The 20741-nt window shown below is 43.6% G+C and overlaps 1 protein-coding gene across 4 annotated transcripts in view; it reads left to right on the forward strand.

Moving 5' to 3' along the window:
- LOC107221175 (zinc finger CCCH domain-containing protein 13) overlaps positions 1-18001 on the forward strand; it is a 116333-nt gene extending 98332 nt beyond the window's left edge. For 3 of the 4 annotated variants that reach the window (XM_046736340.1, XM_046736338.1, XM_046736339.1), the window contains exons 6-14: positions 2977-3048; positions 3127-3330; positions 3767-3958; positions 4041-4269; positions 9144-9335; positions 10488-10590; positions 11425-11626; positions 11795-11973; positions 12833-18001. In XM_046736340.1, coding sequence (XP_046592296.1) covers positions 2977-3048; positions 3127-3330; positions 3767-3958; positions 4041-4269; positions 9144-9335; positions 10488-10590; positions 11425-11626; positions 11795-11973; positions 12833-15068 — 3609 coding nt within the window. In that variant the 3' untranslated portion in view covers positions 15069-18001. The remainder of the gene's footprint in view (positions 1-2976; positions 3049-3126; positions 3331-3766; positions 3959-4040; positions 4270-9143; positions 9336-10487; positions 10591-11424; positions 11627-11794; positions 11974-12832) is intronic. The other variant, XM_015660087.2, reaches the window with a different exon arrangement.
- The last annotated feature ends 2740 nt before the right edge of the window (positions 18002-20741 follow it).

Below are 20741 nucleotides of genomic sequence, written 5' to 3' on the forward strand. Positions count from 1 at the left end.
AAGGACGAGGAAGAGGGAGAGGGAGAGGGAGAGGTGGGAGAAACGTAGAAACGGAGACAGCGAATCGGGCAATCCAATTAAAAGTCGGAATTAGCCAATGTAGAGGTAGCCGGGCTCGCCGTCCTCTTCGTACCTTCGAAACGCACCCTGTGCAAGCTTTTTCTACACCGTTACTCTTTCGACTAATTTCTGCCAGCCTTGCAACTCATTACAGGTATGATGCCCCGACTCCCGTCGTTCGCTCTTCGTCTCGAGTTTTTTATTTTTTTTTCTTTCCTTCATCTCTTTCCTTTTCCTTCTTTTCTCTTGTTTTATCGAGCAGAGGGTTAAAAGCATCTACGGTAATAATTGGGCTTGGTATATATACATAATTAAATAATTATACCGGTATTTAGGAATATTAAACGTCAGATGACGGTCGTTTCACGGAGTTACATCGTAATGTTGGACCGAATGTTGGTAGAAATGGTTTTAGTGAAAAATTTGAATTCGATTCAATACTTTGTGAAATTATATGGAGATCGCTTCATTGAAGCAAGCAATTATAGTTTACATCATTGCACGAGCTGACGAGGTGAATTGTCAATTTCAATAGAGGCATTCGGCATTCGTATTTACTCGAATAACATGGAGCTGTTTGCGTCGACGTTGTGCAATCCCGACGATACGATGCTGTGGGTCCATTGATAAGAGCAGGAGTGGAAAGCGGAATATATATAGAATTGAGTGGCTTAAGTTGGTGGCTTTGCAGTAGAGAGGTTGTCGTAACCGAATGCTGCTAATTATCGTCGGTTTTAATGACTCATTAACCGACCTTTGCTGCGAGCACATTGTATGGCACAAAGCTTAGCTATTATCTTCCAAAGAACTTGCAGTTCGGCGTAAGACCCGCGCGTCACCAGGGATCGTGAATTTCCAGAAGACGCAGAGAGAGAGAGATAAAGTAACAACAAAAACGAAAACAAGAAAAAAAAAATTGCGCGCGCGTCGCATCAAACAGACCAATGAATAACAAAAAAAACTGTACCCACGGATATTTCACCCGATATTTTAATCCGATTAAAAACGAAAAAGAAAATACAAGCAAAGCGACGCGGAACTTCATACATATACATGATGTAGAAGTAAAAGCAAAAATCATGACAAATGTGGGAAAAGGGAATATACCTACGTATAGATATTCGTATGAATCCCACGACTCTCGATCGCCAGGTTCGTCGGTATATGCATAGCTATACAGGGGAAATATTACCGAAGGGAACAGAATTTATCACCTCTTGTTTTCTCCTCGTGAAGTGTTTTTTTTTTCTCTCTCTCTCTCTCTCTCTCTCTCTTTTCATTTGTTTCTTTTTTCAGTTTTTACGCCTCGAATTTAAAACTTTTTTTACTCGCATTGCGATTTCCGATCCATGATAACCGATCAGCAATAATACAGTAGTAGTTGTGTGCATAGCTACTGCACTCTCTGGTATTTCGTTCTTCCTTTTACTTTTTTCATTCACAGACATATAATTTACGCGTATGCGCTGCGCTCGACAACGATATGAACTACCTAGTAATTAATGTTTATTGTTGATGGAACAAAAAAAAAAAGAAAAAAGGTGATAAAACGAGAGAGAGAGAGAGAGAGAGAGAGAGTTGGGAAAAAGAGCAGGGATCACACGACCCGCAGCGTATAAAGCACCCTGATTTTTTTTTCTCTCGATTTTCATCACACCGATCCGACGACGCGCAGTCGACGTGCCGAACGTGTGATTGAAAATTACTGCAGCACGAAGCGCCGATCCTACGCTTCCCACGCAATATGTCAGGGTGCAGGAAAATAGAAAAAATAAATAAACGAGAAAAAATGAAAAATAAGAAATAAAAAATTCAAATAAATCCCGAAGCTGGAGGCGCAGCGTATAAAATTTACACGCGGCCTTAAGGGAACCGCACGGACAACTCGAGCCGTGGTAATACTACTTGGAAAGTTGAGCGTGCGGCGCGTCAGACTCGGGCTGATACTACTTAGAGCTGCAACGCTTCGCGCGCTCGATTTAACCCGCAATTCGTTCCTCCTTCCACTACACTCGGCTCTCTCTGTTTCTCTCTTTCTTTGCGACTCGGTCCAATTCCCCGTTACTGGCGCTGCTGCAGGGATATGTGCTCAACGGATTTATTCCGAGGATGTAATCCTTCGGTCGATACTTTGTTTCGAGACGCGCCGACTATTCGCTATCAGTTGCTTCGACAAGATCCCAGGCGGCGACGTAACGTCGAAGCCGGGAATAGTCGGGGAATTTCCTCTATCGAGAAAATTTAGGGAAAAGTGAGGGAGTTGTAGAAAAAACGCACTTTTTCTATAAATCGTTTTCAAAAATGTTATTGTTTAATTTCTTATTATTTGTGTGAAACGAAAGAATAATATGTGTTTTTCTAGATCCGAATTAATATACATTCAAGGTGTAAAACTTGTGGGGTTTTTTATCGTAAAAGCTGCGCAAAACGTCAGGGAATGTTATTTGAGGAAATTTGTCCTGCGAAACTCGAAATAACTTCGTACCGAGGTGGAGAGAATAATGCGGATCGTGGGTTAAATTCGAATTTGTGCGACCGCACCTTCGCCTGTATCCACACGGTATCCGAATGTCAGACAGATATCTATTTTCGTCAAAGTTTCCAGAGGTTCCAGTTACCGCATTGCTCTAATACATACGCAACGATTGGACAAAGGGAATCTCCTGCGGCTTTACAGTCTCGTCCTTTGATCTTGCCACGTAGTTGGCATCAATTAAACGAGTGCACGTATTGCGGCGGTGGGAATTCATACGTACGGCGGTTATGTTATACATATACTATACATCTGCGTAATTATCGTCATGCAGAAGCGGCGAGAAAATTAATTTCACTTTGAGTTTACCAGATTTTTGAGGATCTTCGTGTTATTCGATTAAAACAGTGGTAACTGAAATTGAATTTTCGATTTTGTTACAGCTGAAGGCGTTCTACGTCGATTTACTCGTACCGCTTGAGACGAATTTGGAGAAGGATACGAAAGTGGTGCAGGTACGTGTCGAAGTTCAAGTGAAAAATCATCAGCCATTGATCGACGATGGCTAATCGACGATAACTTTGAATTTTTAGAGCGAGCAAAAGAGATTCTTGCAGCAGCACAAGACGCGTTCGGAAACTTACAGCAAGGCTGCGGCTACCATTAAGAAACAACGAAAGAAATCCAGGGGTGCGAGCAAAAGCGGATTGGCGATGGACAAGGAGCTTAAAAACATGCAGATACTCGAGGAGGAAAAATCTAAGCTCGACGCTTTCTGCGAACAGAGTTTGAAGAACGTAAGCATTTGGGTGGTCCTTGTTTAGGGTGTTGGCCATTTTTTTTTTTTTTTTTTTTTCAGGGCCACCCTCGAATCAATTTCAAATAATTCAAAATCAATTCCCGAATCTTTTCACATTTTCATCTAAACTCTAACCCGTGCGCCCGCAAAAGGATGGATTTCCCCATTTAAAATTCACGTGTTTCAGACGCATTGTTATCGTATATTTTATTCTCAGAGTAATAATGTTGAAAAAGAAATTGACGAAAAAATTCGTCCACCACCCTAGTAAGCGTGGATGGAAACCGAACGTTTATCCAGACGTTACTGACTCTCGGGGACGATTTTAATACCTTTCGAGGCAGTTCCACCCCTTCCTACGTTCTGTAATTTGTTACCTAATTCGGTGAGCTTAAACTCTCGTAATAAATGTCTTATCCTCCTGCGACGAACAGGCGATGACTCAGGAACGGCGGAGATACGGTTTCGTTTTGGAAAGGCAATGCTCGCTGGCAAAGCATTACGTGAGTTTTCACGAAGTGGCGCTCGCGGCGCTTCATCCCTCGGTTGACGAGTGGCGCGAAGTTGCCGGAACTCGGGAATACCTGCCGCAATCCGTCGAGGACATGTTCGCCTCTCGACTCAGGGTGAGTTTGGAGGGAAAGTTTGAAGCCCTGGTCGAAAGCCACGGAATCGCACGCCTCTCATTTCCTCCTCATTCTTCCACAGCAAGTGTCCTTCTGGCCCGAAGACGATGAGAACGGCGGCTCGGAACTGACACTCAGCTCGCAGTTACGCAAGACTCGAAGCATGGACAGTTCTTGTCTCGAATTGCGACTCGGACCGCCACCCGGAAACAATGCGACTCAGAATCACGGGCCTCCTCTTCATCACATCGCCTTGTCGCGAGCACGATCCGAGGCCAATCTTCACGCCTCGAGCCTCTCTCTGGGTCCAGGTGAGTCGTGATTATTTAATGAATTTGCAGTCAATCGAATCCACTCGTCCTTTGATAAAAATCTTCAACTGCTGATACTTGCGGGGCGTTCCACGACAACTCGGTAAACGGTTGACCGTGACGTTTTTTAACTTCATCAAGAATTTTTACTACATTTAGTACGACCGCTGAAAAGCTTCCCAAAAAATATTCAATTTTATGTAATCACTCGTATTTACCCTATGATTTTTTAAACTCATCTGAAAAACACCCAACTTGTTTTTTGTGCAACGAGAAAAAATATAACATTTGGATTCCGAAATGAAACACTTTCGCGCAAGATTCAGAGTGCGACCTGATCTCTTTTCCATTTTTTTAAATAGTTTTGTTGATTTTTTTAATCGTTCATACCTGTTAAAAATCTATTACAATACGTAACGCGCCTCCGATTCGTTTTCTTAGTTTCTATATTATTTCTCTATTTCTAAAACACACTCACGATTCGTTTGAAAATTTTACAATAAATTTTGAACAGGTATGAAAATGTAAAAAACGATTCAAACGAAATTACTACAAAAATAAAAAAAAACACGAGGTCCCACTGTGAATCTTGCGAGAGCATGTTTCGTTTCGGAAAACAAATGTTTTTTTTTTTTTTCTTGTTTCATAAAACACGAATTAGTTGTTTTTGAGATGGGTTTACAAAATCATGGGCTAACGAGGCGTGATTAAAAAATGTTGAAAATCTTCTTGAAAGATCGTCAGAGGTCTTAGTAACGTATAAAAAATTCATGGTGAAATTAACAAATTTCATAGTCAACCGTTTACTGAATTGGCATGGAATGCCCCTTATATTCTTTCAAAAGTCACGGAGAAATAATTGGCTTGAAAAAACTCGGAGCTTTTTGGCTCTCGGAGAATGTTTCCAAGTCATATCTCTTTATTGCCTCAACGTACGTATATGTTTATAATATATATATATATATATATATGTGTAATTTTTTCTCGCGAAACGGTTCTTCCTTTTCATTTTCTTTCGACGTCTGTTTAGGCACTGTCACTTCTGAATCGAAGCGCGTAATTTTACTCGTTGAACCGTGCGCGAGTCCGCAGAGTTATTTGCTGTGAACGGGTATTGAATGCTACGCAAAATGTACGTGCGAATGTGAATCGGTACGCAGGTGTGCGCGTCCTCCCTTTCTATTGGTAATATGTGTCGCAAATACGACAAGGGACGAATGTTTGCATTCCCGTCGATTTCGCGCTACGCGAGTATCGAGGATTTTCACCCTGTTTACCGTTAGTTTCCCCTCCTTCGTCTATACGGACCAAAACGTTCGAGGCACACGCGTGCCGAATTATTGGTTACATTTTGCCAATTCCTGAACCGTGCAAATTCCAGCTCCCTGAGCCTTTCAATTAACCGTCTCTGACTACGCATCGCTGATAATTACGCGGACTGATATTGGACGAAAAAAAAAGTGTTTTCCAGAAACGAGACAGAAAAAAGCTGCAACTTGATAAAAAAATAAATAAATAAATAACTAAAAGATATATTATTTGACCGCGAGTAAATTTTACGCCCGAATCTCGTCGACCGAAGTACGGAATTTTCTCATCTTTGCAACGTTGAACGCTCGAAATTAAATTCGCACAGGTAGGTGGAAGCATGCGCGTCTAAACAAATTGAATAAATTAACCGAGCGGAATGCCTTGCTTACCGTGCCGCAAGTTATGAAAGTCCGAAGGACGACGTGTAACCATTGTTACCTACTCTCCGCATACGGAATTGCTTGTGTAGCAAATCCACACTTGTAGATACGTACAACGGCGCGGATTCGTATCCGCTTGACGCATTCCTTCACAGTCGAATCCCCGCATCGGCCTCTTTACAGTATTTCATCATTGAATTCCAGCATAACTTGAAAGTGAGCCTGTGATTCTTTGACGGTAAACTCACGCGTGTGAAAAATAGCTCTGCGTAAATCCTGTGTGAAGAAAAAAAAAAAGCGAAAAAATATTCCAAAACGAAGAGAAATTTTATCAAGTTTGATACGATTTTAATAGTAACTACATTATGAAACGAGGAAATAATCGACTTTTATTCCTGTGTTATGTATTCGATTTTATTGCCGACTCAACTCTGGGTGCATTATTGACTTGAAGGTTGTTTTCTTTTTATGTGTAAGTGTGATCTATCAGTTAAAAAACTGTAATATTATTGAAAGGTAATAATAATACAGAGAAGTGTAGGTCAAAATCGAAAAGGAAGAAAAGAAACAGAAGACTAGGAAAATTGAAAAACTAATTTGCAGAAAATATAACACGATATTTCCCGCAAGTGCTGGGGAAGAGTGATATTTTTTACTCACAGATTAGAAAGAAAAGTAAAGAGAAATTAATATATTTATTTCGTCCCGCTTTTGAGAGAAAAAAAATCGAACATTACGGTTGAGTCGGGAATAAATATAGTATCGTGATATTTCACGTTAATCGAAAGAATTTCAGAGATCGCAGATAATTTGAAAGAATCTTAGCTCGGTAGACGTTCGGCTTGAGTATCGCGAAGATTGAAGTGAATGTTCGCATAAGGAAATATACATCGTATTCAAAATTGATGGATCGAATACAGAGCGGGAATCAAGTGCGAGAAAGAAATGGTGGATTCCTGACGGATTACAAAGATGAAGAACAGACGTGAGAGGAGAAGTACGTGAGTTTCGGTGCAGGACGACCAGCACGCGGAAATACCGTAGGGATGACTTTTAGGTGGAGGGGGTTGAAAAAGAAGGGGACAGGTTCTCCCATCCCGCGGGTAGCACGTCCCTGCGAAGCCGCCTCCGGAGGAAATATCGCAGGGCGGTAAATAACTAATGCGTAACACGCGAGCGTCTGTTCGAGTTGATAAATCGTTCGATTTTGAAACGCCGCTCGCTTCAGGCAGCCCAGCTCTTTTTAATACCCGACAAACATGCCGTTCAACCTTCGATTACCCGCCTCTTCCTGTCTCACCGGCGATAAACCGACCCGCTCAATTCGCCAATTTTATCGCCTCGCGGGCACCGCGATGAATAATTTCCGTACTGCCGATTAGCCCATGCTCCAGCGGTTTCGTTCTGTAATGTATGTGCGAAAAAGGTGGTGGGCTTAAATGTCCGACAGCGGCAAATTCCGAATTTTTTGGTGGCGAAACTCAGAGTAAAGGGATCAAACTTTGACGAAACATCAAAGTTTCGAATGGTCCAAAATCAGAGGCTCAAAGTTCGGAAAGGAGAAAATGCCGAAAGGACGTAGCTCCGACGAGTCAAAGTTTCGAAAGTGCGAAATTGAGAAATTTTTTAAATCTGATATATCGAAATTTCCGAATGATCCGAGATTTTGAGTACTGTGAATTTCTGGCTTGGTGAAATTTCATCACTTTGATCTTTCTTTGATTTGGATTTTCCATATTTTTACGTTCGGAATCCCGGTCATTCCGATTTTCGGTATTTCTCATATTTTACACCCACTCGTCGAGTAAACTACTCCGTGTGAGTATATTTCTCTATCGTAAGTTTACTTTCCGGAACTTTGCTCCATCGTACCTTGAATTTTCGGGATATTGCATTTCGGAACTTTGAACCGTCGTCTTTCCGACCATTCGAAACTTTGTTGTTTCGTAAAGATTTAATTTCTTTACTTCAAGTTTCGCCGGCAAATAATTCGGAATTAGGCGTTTTCGGAAATTTTTAAATTTGGAACTTCAAACCCGTCCCCGGAAAAGTACATAGCTAAGACCAAAAAAGAAAAAAAAAAAGGTACACAGAAACAATACATTTGTACACGTTATGCCGATAAAGGCTCGTGGAAATGATTGAAGCACTCGCACCATCCACAAGAATTTCATCAAATAGTTATCTGTAACGCGTCGAGCGGACACTGATCTGGCTCTGTTAGGAGGTGGCAAAAAATTGCAAGAGTACAGGGAACGATTTGTCATTCAAGATGCTAGAAAAGGCGACGTGTATCTCAGACGGACCGAGCTGCACGGAGGAGCAAGAAGAAGAAGGCAAAACGTGATACACATAAGTCAGACGCGCGGCAGGAAAGCTGATAAGCTTTATCGAGATCCGGAGTGAACTTTTCGCCGGTTGTTGCAAGCTCGAGGACAACGCGGCGCGTGCATGCACATGCCGTTGTAAATCGAGTCTGGTGAATCCCCGGGGGCGTTTCGAGTGTGCAGTCACTGTGCTCCGCACCGCATGTGTAACCCGGTACTTGGAGGTCGTCCCCTGGGTCGGCGGGCAGACGACGCGACTGTCCTCGACTACGGGCCACGTCCTCGACAAAGAGGAAGAGTTCCCGAGTTCCTCGCCGCTCTGGGACTCCCCCGCAATTTACGTCCTCCAGGATGCAGAACTTCCGGATACAGTTTGCGGAAAAACGAGACGGATTCGAGGGGCGGGATGTTACGGGACGAAATTTGTTTTCAGACTGCAGCGCGACATGAATAATTTTTTAATGAAACTAGACGGTTAATTGATTGTTCGAATAATGATTGATTGAATTTTTAACGCACTCCTCGGACAATCATGTTTACCTAGATCGGATAACGCAGTTGTTTGGACAGTAGCTTAGGGAGAATTATAAACTACAATACGGTGTGTAAACAGGACGAATCAATTTACAGGCTTCGCTTGTATCGGATTTCACAATCCTGGTTCGTTGATTGTACCCGGGAGTGAATAGCAAGAACGGGATAATGAATTCATTGTGTAATATTCGATTGAGAAAATTGCATCATGATTCAAATTGCCGGAACATCTGTTGAAATCTTATGAGATCGAAGAGTTGAGTCTTTCTATTCGTAAAAATAAAAAACTGTAACTAGACAAAAAAAATTTCTCCACTTTCAGAGGCCCCTGAAACACCGCCGAGGCCAAGATCAATGGCCCCCGCCTCTCGCAGCAGCGGAATGGGGGGCGTAGGTGGAGTTGGAACGGGGGGCGGTTGGGGTGACGCGCCTTTGGCGAGGGCGCTTTTCGCCTACCTTAGTTCGGGGGAGAACCAGCTGAGCTTCTTGGAGGGAGACTTGATCGCGCTGATGGGTGAGTAGCCGAGTAAAAGGAGGAGAAGAATGAATGAAAAAGGAAAGAAACAATGATCGAAAAACTTGGATTTCTTTTTCCGCACTCAACGATAAAGAGGCCCAATTTTTATTATCGGCATTCGGTCGAGCGGCAGAGCCAATTATTTATGTTCGGATCGGTGAACAGCATGCAGTTCAGTGAGTGACTGTATATTTCCGGCATTCAAATACCGTTTCGAGATTGCAACTTGCGTACGATGCACAGCGAATTCGCTGGCCATTAGGCGAAGTGCCTTCACGGTCATTGCACAAGCGCGAATTGCGGGGCTGAACAGCTAGCCGGCTAGTATAAATCCCAGAACGCGTATCGATATCGCTGCTCTTTGAAGAACCTTCGTTCTTCCATGAATTTGTGTTTTTAAATCTGCGGAGTCTCGCCAAATATCGAATCAAGTTTCATGGGAATTTATTTCCACTTGGGAAAGACATTGGCAGAATTTTTGCGTTGAAATGCGGAGGTGTAAAAAGCACCGTCGTGACTCTGCAGTGCTCGAATCATTCCTCCATTATTTACCCAGCCCTGTCGCAAACATGAATTATTATTTATCAGCCATAAGTGAGCGAGCTGATTCAATGTTCTTCTTCACGTGTAATTACGAGGCCCAGTTTCGCGGGCCTAGGTCACATTCCACTCGTGTTTTCGAATTTTAAATTTCAATGCTGAGGAATTTTCCGGGCAGTCTGGAAGGTGACAGGCTGAGGATGGAGAAACAGGTGCAATTTAAGTGTCTTAAAAGTGCAGCGCGTTGAGACGGGTGCAAAGAGTAGTCGAGTAAATTTTTAACGCCCCTTAAACGCCTCTTCACTTTCTTTAGAAGAGTCGCGATGTGCTGGCAGACGCTAGAAATCCCGTTTCAGATCTCACATAGCGGCGTAAAACAGCAGGGTGGTAAAATTTTCATCACTTCTCTGTATTCGCGATGAATAAAGTTTGATCCCAGAATTTCAACACTAACACTTACAACCGACGGACAGTTGTTCCTGGGATCATTTGTACCCTTTCTTGTCATTCCTTCGCAGGATACGTTCTTCTGGACTGAAGCTTAGACTCTGAGTCAAATGTTTGAACAAATCGAGTTTTTAAACGTTGCCTTGTTTCCCATTCGCACAGGTGACAGACAGAAGGGATGGCAATTTGGGGAGAACCTGCGTACTCAGAGCTCAGGCTGGTTCCCTCTCGCATACACCGAGATCATCATCGACGAAACTCTTGGGTGAGTGACTTGTACTGTACCAAGTTCTTCCATTTTGCACGAATTCCCGTTCCTTGATTCCATCGATCCGAAATTTCCCTTTTAAACGGCTCTGAAACGAATCCTTAGAGATCCCTTCTCAACACAGTTTCTTTGGCAGAATAACTGGATAAACAAACCTGTTGAAACTTTTCTCATTCTCTGTTTCTTTTCTTGTTACGTCACCTTCTCAAGTTGGGACGACCGGCCAACCGAGTCATTTTGCTGAAGAAAATGGTAACTCATGTTAATAATTTTCTACGTAGCACCTATAATCATCTGCAATTGTCCACGGTGATTATCTGCGGCAGGTCTCATTTCGCACCAAAATTTTTATTTTATTTTTTTCTCTATCTCTTCTCTTCATCAGCCATAATACATTAAAGATCCATTTAGTTTTGCTAAAGAGATCGGCATTGAAACGTGATTGATAATCTAAGTTCCGGCAGTTTATCGACATCGAGAACGTTGACGAGGTACATTTAAACCATAAAATACCCTCACGAACCACATAAATCAACCCCAAATAGTCCAGCCCGTCGACTTGCTTACCAGTCTCCCTGCATCTTCACCCTCGCGACGAATACGGGAAGTGCAGAAGAGGCCTTCTTAACGCCTTGGCAGACAAGTGCCGCGGGGCAGAGGGGGAGACTCCGGCAATTGCATTCCTAGGCTGCTCGGCCATTCAACGCTCCCCGAGATACTTAGGGACCTTTAGACCTCGACGTTCCAATCTCCCCCTCCCACGACTTTGAGCGTCTCATTTGGTCTCTCTACGGGGTCCCCTGATAACGAGAGACTCTCCTTCGCCCCCAGGTCGCCGTCCCGCGCCTCCAACAGCGGACGGACACCCGAGCCGAGAGTCGTACCGCCGTGCAAACCGCCGCCGTCTCGGCCCCCCGTCACCCCAGGAGTCGAGGAGGGCACCTCGAGCAACAGCAGCCACACACCCACCAACATGTCGAACAGCAACAGTTCCCAGACGATCACGACGCCGACGTCTCGACAGGCCAAATCCGTGAGTCCAATTACCCACTATATGACTAATTTTCAGGTTCACCGCGAGCTTGCCAATGTCATCTGGCACGTTGGTTTGGCCTGGTTCGAACACCCCTTGCGGGTAAAAACAAAGAGACAGTTTTCGACCCCGATCCCTGACGATGCCACGTTTCTTACCCTTCCGCAGATGCGGCCCTCCGGAACCCTGCCCGCGGCCTTAGCAGGCGGTCGCCGAGTCCAGCCTCCCGTGCCTCCGGTCCCCCCACCCCAGGCCATCACCTCCTTGCACAGCAGCAACGACAGCGGATTCTCTAACGAGCCTCCGGTCCATCCTGACATCGATTACAGCGACGACGAGGCCATCAGGTGAGGGGTAGATTGTGTTTGTTCGCCTCTTCTCGGTTTTGTTTTCTATTCGAATACTACGAGGCACCATTTGCAACGCGGCGCAGATCGCCTTGGAAGCCAGACTTTTACTGGCTTTGTAATATTTTTCTGGCTTGGTTTTTTGGCACACGGTTTTCGCTCACGACTGATCATATTCTTCATGGAATTCTGGCACGCGTGTTGTACAGATATTTTTGTTGATGTTTCTTTTTTTATTATTCTCTGTTACTTGGACAGGAATTCATACTGCCAAATTGATCCTTTGACTGGATAATAATGATGATACATAGAAAAAAAATGTATGTGTAACATAATATCACGTAACAACGATTCATCAAGCTATTGTATGAAGGAAGCTCTGGACATGGAAATGGTGCAGCTGCGGTATATTATTGGTTACGTTTAGCGCATAGTAAGGACTCGGGACACACACACCGTATGTGGGATGGTGGTCGGTGCACGGCAAAGAGTCTGCGTTAAAATTCCACAAGGTTTTCTCCTTTTTCAAAGTAACGAATTTTCAAGCCTTTTAACCCTATCCCTTTTGTCTTGTCTTACTTTCTTCTATTTTATTTGCGTTCTGTACTATCCGGAACGCGATACGGAAATCGGCATCAATCGGTGGCGGAGCTTTGAAACTGCTTGGATCTCTTTCCATGTACCATCGTGCTTTTTCATTTTTCACCCTGACTTGTACAGTGTCTGTAAGCCAGCCTCGTTTATCTACATCCCCGTCTGTTTGTTTTCTTTGTTTTCCGTCATGCCTTATCATCTCGTCATCCCGAAAAAAAACACGAAAAAAAAATTAAAAACAAAAAAACAAACATCAACTCCAAAGCAGGCAGCGACGTAAGCCCCGAGCGGAGAGAATCGCGGATGCTGACAGGGTACAGGGGACTCAGCAACAGCACGCGAGGGAAGACGGGGGAACAATGACCAAGGAGTGGCAGAACGACTCCTGGAAGACCATACCGAAGGACGAGAACAGCTGGCAGCTATACAAGAACGCGATGGACCTATGGGACAACGTCGATCAGGGTACGGGGGGTGGCGACAAGCCGGAAACGCGGTACCATCAACACGTCGAGCGGGAGCGCGAGGAAGCGGATACCCCGAGGATCGCGACGAACCCTCGAGCATACGCGAGGAACTCGGTAGAGCGAAGCAGCAAGGCGGGAGGCGAAGCTTACGAGCGAAACGGGGAGTACTCGAGCGACTACGAGGGGCGGGCCCGACGACCCAGGGAACGACCGAACCCCAACCAGCGGAACAAGTTTCGGGACGAACCTGCGAGTCCCCCGCGATACGCGCAGCGGCGAACGACGAAGGTCGCAACTCAGGAGCAGGAGTACAAGTCGGAGAAGCAGAGCGGGCCCGGGAAGTACGGGGCCAACGAGTACACGCCGAGGTACGAGAACAAGGCGAAGAAGTATTACGAGGACGACGTGACCGACGGGAACGAGCAGAGTGGGATGAGCAACGTACGCCGAGGGTACAAGCCTGTATCGCAATGCGAAACTCCGACCGGCTACGACGAGGACGCTAAGCCGGAATCGGACTCGGACGAGGAGAGCACCGTAACTCTACCGGAAACCGGACGCAAGGTCGAGCACATTGCGCAGAAGCTGGAACAGACAGCGCAGAAGTACGCGCGGGGCTTGAGTCCCGCTAAATTCGTCGATCCGGGGACCGTTGCCGAGCTTAAGGAGGAGTACAAGGACTCTCAGGATGACGCGGAGGGCAGAGGTTACGACAGGGAACGCGAGAGGGAGAGGGAACGATACTTCGAGAGGGAGAGAAACTTGGAGAAGAATCGAAGGGTCGAGCGAGCTTCGAGTCGGCGTTTCGACGAGAGGCCCAGACCGCCGTTCGAGGAGGCCCCGGATCGGCCGAGGCTTCCGCCTTACCGGGAACGACGGTATTCGGAGAAGGAAGAGATTTACGGGGAGACGGTTGGACGAGGGGGACGCGAGAATTCGGGAGTAGACGGCAAGGATCGCGGGTACGAGTCTAACTTCGAGACGAAACTGGAGCGCAGCAAAGTCGCGGAGAAGTTGAACAGGGCCGATCAGCGCGGGCAGAGTCCTCTAAAGTTTGACAAAAACGGACAGAAGATCGCCGATCACAACGACACGAACTACAACAACAACAACAACAACAACAACAACAACAACAACACCCTGCAGAAGAACGAGAAACGCCTTACCTCCCATCACGGGATGTCGAATTTTGAGACAGACGGCAAGGGACCAAAACTCGTGAAGCGGACCAAGTCCTTCTGGCGATTCCGGCGCGACTCGGACGTCCTCGAGGGCATGGCGCTTTGGCAGCATCGCTCCCTCGTCGACATACCGAAGATGCTTAAACGCGAGGAGGCACGCGAACGACGAGAGGATCACGAGCGCGGAACATCGACGGAGGATCGCGACCATTCGCCGGGGGGCCGGGATCCCGAAGGGGGACATCGGGCGGCCAGGGAACGGCCACGCGACCGAGAAAGGGGGGCGGAGGAGCCGAAACCCGCGGAGAGGATACACAAACCGGAAAGATCCGGGGAGCAGCAAGCTTTTTCCGACGATTTCCCCACACCCGCGGAAAGGCCGAAGGTCAGCGAAAGGTCGGAGTACCGGATGCAGCAACAACAGCAGCACGAGGAACGCGCGTATTTCGTGGGGAATATATCGAGGAAAGCGATACTGGAGAATGAGCGCAAGCGCAGCCTCGAGGCCAAGCAGAACATGGTCGTCGCCGAACTGAAGGTGACGAACGAGACGAAGAAGAGCGAACGCCGCAAGAAGGCCTACGGCGACGACGATGACGGTCTTATTCAAAATTTCTCCGACACCGAGGCTTCCGACGAAGAGTCTACGTACAGCTGCATCGTTGTCAAGGATCAGGTTGTGGCTGAGAAGACTTTACTGCCGAGGACCAAACTCCGCAAGGACGGTGACAGAGATAAAGGGTGGGGACGGGAGAGGGAAAGAGATAGGGAGAGGGAGAGGGAGAGAAACACTTGCGGGCCTTGGTACGATCTCTGGGGGGTCGATCCTTCCGTAAAGAGTAAGAAACAGTAAATGCCCGCGGCGTTACCACGGAGGGGAACGATCGGAAACATCGCTACTTTATTTTTATCGTTTGTTATTGTTTTTCGCTGCATTTTATGTAACGCCTAATTTTATGTTTAACACACCCGTGTGACCTTTTCCGTTTGTTTCTGTTCAATTTTTTCTACAACGCATACGTTTTGGAAGATACCGCGAGGAGAAATCGGTACCACTTTTTTTCAAGTCGATAATAAAGTTGTTCCAACAATTCCTCCGTGCCGAATATCAATAGAAAATGTTATTCCTTTTCTGTATTTGTAGACCTCTCGGTCAATTTATTAAATTATTGCTTTACGGAGACGTTAAAGAAAGAGGGAATTGAAAAAATTGTACTGATTTTTTTCCGCGTCATTTCGTCTTACGCGTATGGCTCTAAGATCTTCTGTCAGTGTGCGATGTGTGGATTTTTTAATTTTTCCTTGTATGTAACCCTGTTGACCTAAACGTGCAAAAAAATTTTACGCCCCGAGGTTTACCCTCCAAATTATCTGTACATCATGATGTTTACTTTAGCGAGGGAAGAGAACGGGAGAAGAAGAGGGAAAAAAAAACTGAAATAACGAGGGAGAGTGAAAGAGTGGAATAATTCTGTCCAGAGGGTGATGATGTGACGGAGGGTGAGCGGCGGGGTGTTGAATCGAGAAATTTGGCGTCGCTGAAGAGCTTTTTGCGGATACATGTTTTGTGTGTTGCTGTTATTTTTCACCCCATCCCCTTGTTTTTGCCTTTGTTTTTCGACCGCCGCACGATAAACATTAAAACACGATCGAGGGGCGCATCAAAAAGTCATTCAAACTTCCCTGAATTACTTTACTTGGCAGGAAATGGCCGGCCCGATGTTGGCTCTCCCAGAAGCAAACAACACCCGCGTCCACACAATTGCAAAATCTCGATAGTATTTTGTTGTTTTTTTTTTCTTTTCTTCTTTCTCTTTTTACGTATAAACTTTATAATCGCAGCTGTCACACACTTTTGCGTATTTCAAAGCTCTTAAGCACCGATCAAAATATCGATAAAGAATTTTGCTTTTAGATTACTTTTTCTTCTTAATAATTTATTACTATGTTATGATTTGAGGCACAACGATTTAAAAAAACAGTACTACACAATACTCCGGTCTCGTAAATACGTATGAGGTGTACGCACAGAGATTATTATTATCGTTATTGTTATTATTATTTAAACATATATTTAACTATAATGTATTCTTTTTTTTTTTTTTTAATCATATGCATACGAAACACTGCTTTGCATCAGGTAAAAATTCACAATGACTGCAAAGTGAAAGGGAATTTGATGCACATTCATCACGAATGTTGCGGTAGAGAAAAACTTCGCTCCCATCATCGATCCGCGTTGCGACGAAACCAAGGCGAGCTGAGGTATATGTATAAATGGTGCTTGAAATTTCATCGATGCAATGAATGGAATTTCTTTTTTAAAGGGTGCGAGGAGAGTGCGTCACGCACGTTTATTTACGAAGATTACGAGTAGATGATTAACGTCCCGCAGGGGTAGTGCATGCTATGGTGTCGGTACTAACCTGGGATTATTTCAGGGGGAACATATTCGCAACGGTGAAGCTCCGCAAGACGAAGACCAACGACCGATCGGCACCGGCCTTGTCATGAAACACGCTATTGTTATAGATCGAACGAAGAATAAAAATCTTATCACATTCCACGGTGTGAATTTTCGTCCATCACGTTGTTCGAGAACGCCATGCATGTTACGAATAAAAAACACACGTCATAGGTGCAATATAGGAAGAAGAAATTATTTCAAATTATATGTATAGAAAATAATAAGCGGTTATTTTTCACTGATAACACGGTGTGACTCGTGTTTCATCGGGGCATTAGTAAAGTAATTCGTTGTTACCGATTGTGCAGAAATAATAACTACGATGCGAGAACGAGAATTTTATAAAAATTACTCCGAAGGCGAGAGAATAGTGAAAGAAGAAGAAAAAAAAAGGAAAACGTATCAAGCTCTCATTTTTATTCACCGGTTAGGTTACTAGAAGAAAATAATTTTTTATACACACACGTATTCGTCCGATACATGTAAAAAATGAAAATAAAAAATAAATATGTATAAATTATAAAAATACGACACACCAAACTCACAGGAATTGAACTTTTCTAAAAGTGCGAAATAATCAAATACGCAAAACTTTGTCTTGTTTAACCGACTGACGGACAGAGAGTTAGGCTGTAGTAGTCTGATCTAACAATAAGATAAAATTTTGTCGGATTTTGAAAAAGGTGCTCAACTGTTCACATATTCTCACGGACTTCTCTATGGGTGGCAGGATAGCAGAGTCAAAGAAAGTAACGTTATCCATCTTCAACGGTATAAACACTCGTTTAAACCGTGATTTTCACTCTTCCAATTATTTTCATCTCTATTTTTGTCTAGCATTTTCCTGTCACGTCAGATCGAGATTCGAGCTTTGAGCCTCCTACGCATTCCCGTCAATTTCTTGCTATCGCTCATTTCCATTACGATTATTATTATTTTCTCGTTCTCATTTCCATCCCCTCGGGACTCGATACTTGAAATTTCTACAAAAAAAAAGAAAAAGAAAACAACGTCTTGGAAGTTTCTTCGCTTGAGAAGAAAATAACTAAGAGAAAAAGAAATAGAGGTTCGACAACGTTCTCCCGCTGGATACATTTGTCAGTCAAGTGTGTGATCTCAGCTGTTCTAAAATTCATCCTTCAACGAGTATAAATAACAATAATTGAAGTTTTACAATGTCTGCATTACGTCTTTCATCAGGGGTTAACCGACGCATGAGTTTCAACTTGAGGAAAAAAAAAATATGTAAAAAATACCGTCAATACCGAGAAGATGATAAGGGAAATAATTTGATCACGTTACATATTTCACATCAGCTGTATTATACTCCCTGTATGCGGGAGGTAAAATAGACGATCGTAAAGTTGGGGGAAACAGGCGAATCGGTGCGGTTATGCATCGTTACTCCTGTGTGCTCTACGTGGGGAACAAGGGTAGTCGGTGTATGCCGTCACCGCCTTTCGTAAAAATGAAACTTTTATCCAGGCATCGTGAAACGTGTCGTACGTATAAACATCCAGAGCATGAAGCTTACAGCGGAAGCTCGTAATATTCGAACTTTGACCCTCGGAAATGCAGCAGCGCTCTTCACTTGTTGTGCATTTATTTTTCTCACTTTTCTTTTACCCATTCGCTAATCGTTATATATAATAAATTTCCTCCTCTGTAACGATGTACAGACACTTCCGTACCTATGATATTTGTCTGTCGTCCGAACTTCTAGCTAATTAATTATGATAACGACGTTTTCACGTTTAGATATCTAAAATTACAATTACAATATCTGTCTATTCTACGCTATATGTCTGAGCTGGCTGATTAACGATTTATTACTTTTATTTCTTATTTCGTACGATATCATTCATACATAGAGTGTGTGAATATATACATATATATGTATATATATATATATATATATATACTATAGAAAGTATGAATGCAAATAGCATGTATTAATACAACGAATTTTTAACCACGTTTACTTTGACATAATTAATTATCAATTAGCCTAATAATTAACATTTCCTGACGTTATCATCCATATCTTGAATTTTGTAGGAGCTTATGATTCATGTCGACCGCCGTATTAATTCAAATATCTCGTTTTATGTACAATGCGATACACGCGGCGTATAAGGATGAATACATATTACCTATATAGGTATTTGTATATAAGAATACAAAAAAACGTATATAATATAACAAATTATACTTTGTATAGCTTTGCAGAAAAAGAAAATGACAAAAAAACAAACTTTATTATTATTATTATTATTATTATTATTATTATCATTATTATTATTGTTGTTATTATTATTATTATTATTAATTATTATATAATAATTATTGAAAAAAAATGGTTTAGGGGCGATTTTTTTATAACAATTGCATATTATACCATATACATTATATTATATAATTACATACATAAATTTACAAAATGTTAATATATTACCAGGAAGAAGGTTATAAATAAGTCGGGGATTAAGCAATAAGCTTTGATTCGTAATTTCCATCCAACGACTCATCGCGCCGACTGATTGTAACACGTGAAGTAGGTTAGGCGACAAAAAAATTGTTAAAATAAGCACCAATCACCAATGTATACATTCGATATAATAATAATAAGGTATATTGTTATTAAATTAACATTTTTCTGCGTAACAATGATTATTGTCGCATATGCAAATCCCGTAAATGTCAATATTTCACGACCACGTATTCGGTATGACTTCCTTTATTGTATACGAACTCGTCGTCACCCAGACTGCTGTTGTGAGCTGATTATTTTCTTTGTCGTTTATTGGACGATGAGATAAAAAAAAAAAAAAAAACAGAAACATACAAACACATACGAAAAGAAGAGAACAAACAGACGAAAATTGCAGACACCGCGTCGGTGACGCGGGAGATGAGATAACTGTGTAAACAGTTAAACACAGGGCGCTGATCCTGGTGCAAATGAGCGGACTCGTGTGCAGCGCCGGTTTTGCGCCTAGGGATCAACAATTGCGCAAAATTATAACCCGGGGTTAAATTAAACGCCATAACTAACCGGCGCCCGGGGACTTTTGCCATTTCCTCGTTTAACACCGCAGTCCTGCAGTTGGCGATATTTGCACCAGGATTCCAGAAACTGCACAGTATACGGATAGACGAATTAAATAAAGCTCCGCTTGAATTATCCATCGATGATTTGCGTGAAAAGGTGGCGTCGTTATTCAAGGGTGTAAAGCGATCCGCTGATCGCCGAGTCATAATTTAAGAACGATAACGATAATCGAGGTGGACCCGATGCGGAACGCCGAGAGAATCGCGGCCGGTAGGTACCGAAGATATCATTTCCATTCAAGGAGGGGAATAAAGTGTTACACTGCTGCTCGAGACTTTTTAAAATTCAAAAGGTGGAACAGTCGAGGCTTAAAGTCGGCCTGGCGGGACGGGGCGAGGTAACAACGGCCGTAAATTTAACGAAATTCACCCTCGACTTTCCCTTTCCCCAAAATTCTTTCGATCCCGCAGCAGCGAGAGGCGGACGCGCACGTTTTTCGTTGTTTTTTTTTTTATTATTATTTTTGCGAACTTACGATTTTTGTGTAAGCAAATTTTCGAGTGTTTTTTTATTTGATGAATCTGGTAAAGTCTGTTTCGAGTATGTCGGAGGGATGCGTAAAACAGTAATACGGCAGGTATAAGCTGCTCGTTTCGCGGACAAATTTTGATTCGTTTTTTATTCCTCTTTTAACGGCAGCTGAATTCTGCTGGGATAATTTTATTCCGCGGAAACGAGCGCGTCAAATATTAACCGTATAAAATTGGCGAGTCTGTGAAAATCGCGCCGTAAAAATGTCGCTTCGACGTGTAAAAGACGCGAAAGTGTGCAATAATGGCGGTCCTCCCTCCGGTAGAGTTCTTCGACTTTCTCTACTCTTTCTCCTCAGTTTCGCATTCCGGTATCTTTCTCTCGGGAAAAGACGAAGCGAGGTAAGTTTGCGAAACTGGGAACTTCCAAGGAACAACGCGCCGCTGGAGGCTGCTGCTGCTACTGTTTCACCAGAT

Source organism: Neodiprion lecontei, chromosome 4 (assembly GCF_021901455.1).
Source record: "Neodiprion lecontei isolate iyNeoLeco1 chromosome 4, iyNeoLeco1.1, whole genome shotgun sequence".
Classification (NCBI taxonomy): domain Eukaryota; kingdom Metazoa; phylum Arthropoda; class Insecta; order Hymenoptera; family Diprionidae; genus Neodiprion; species Neodiprion lecontei.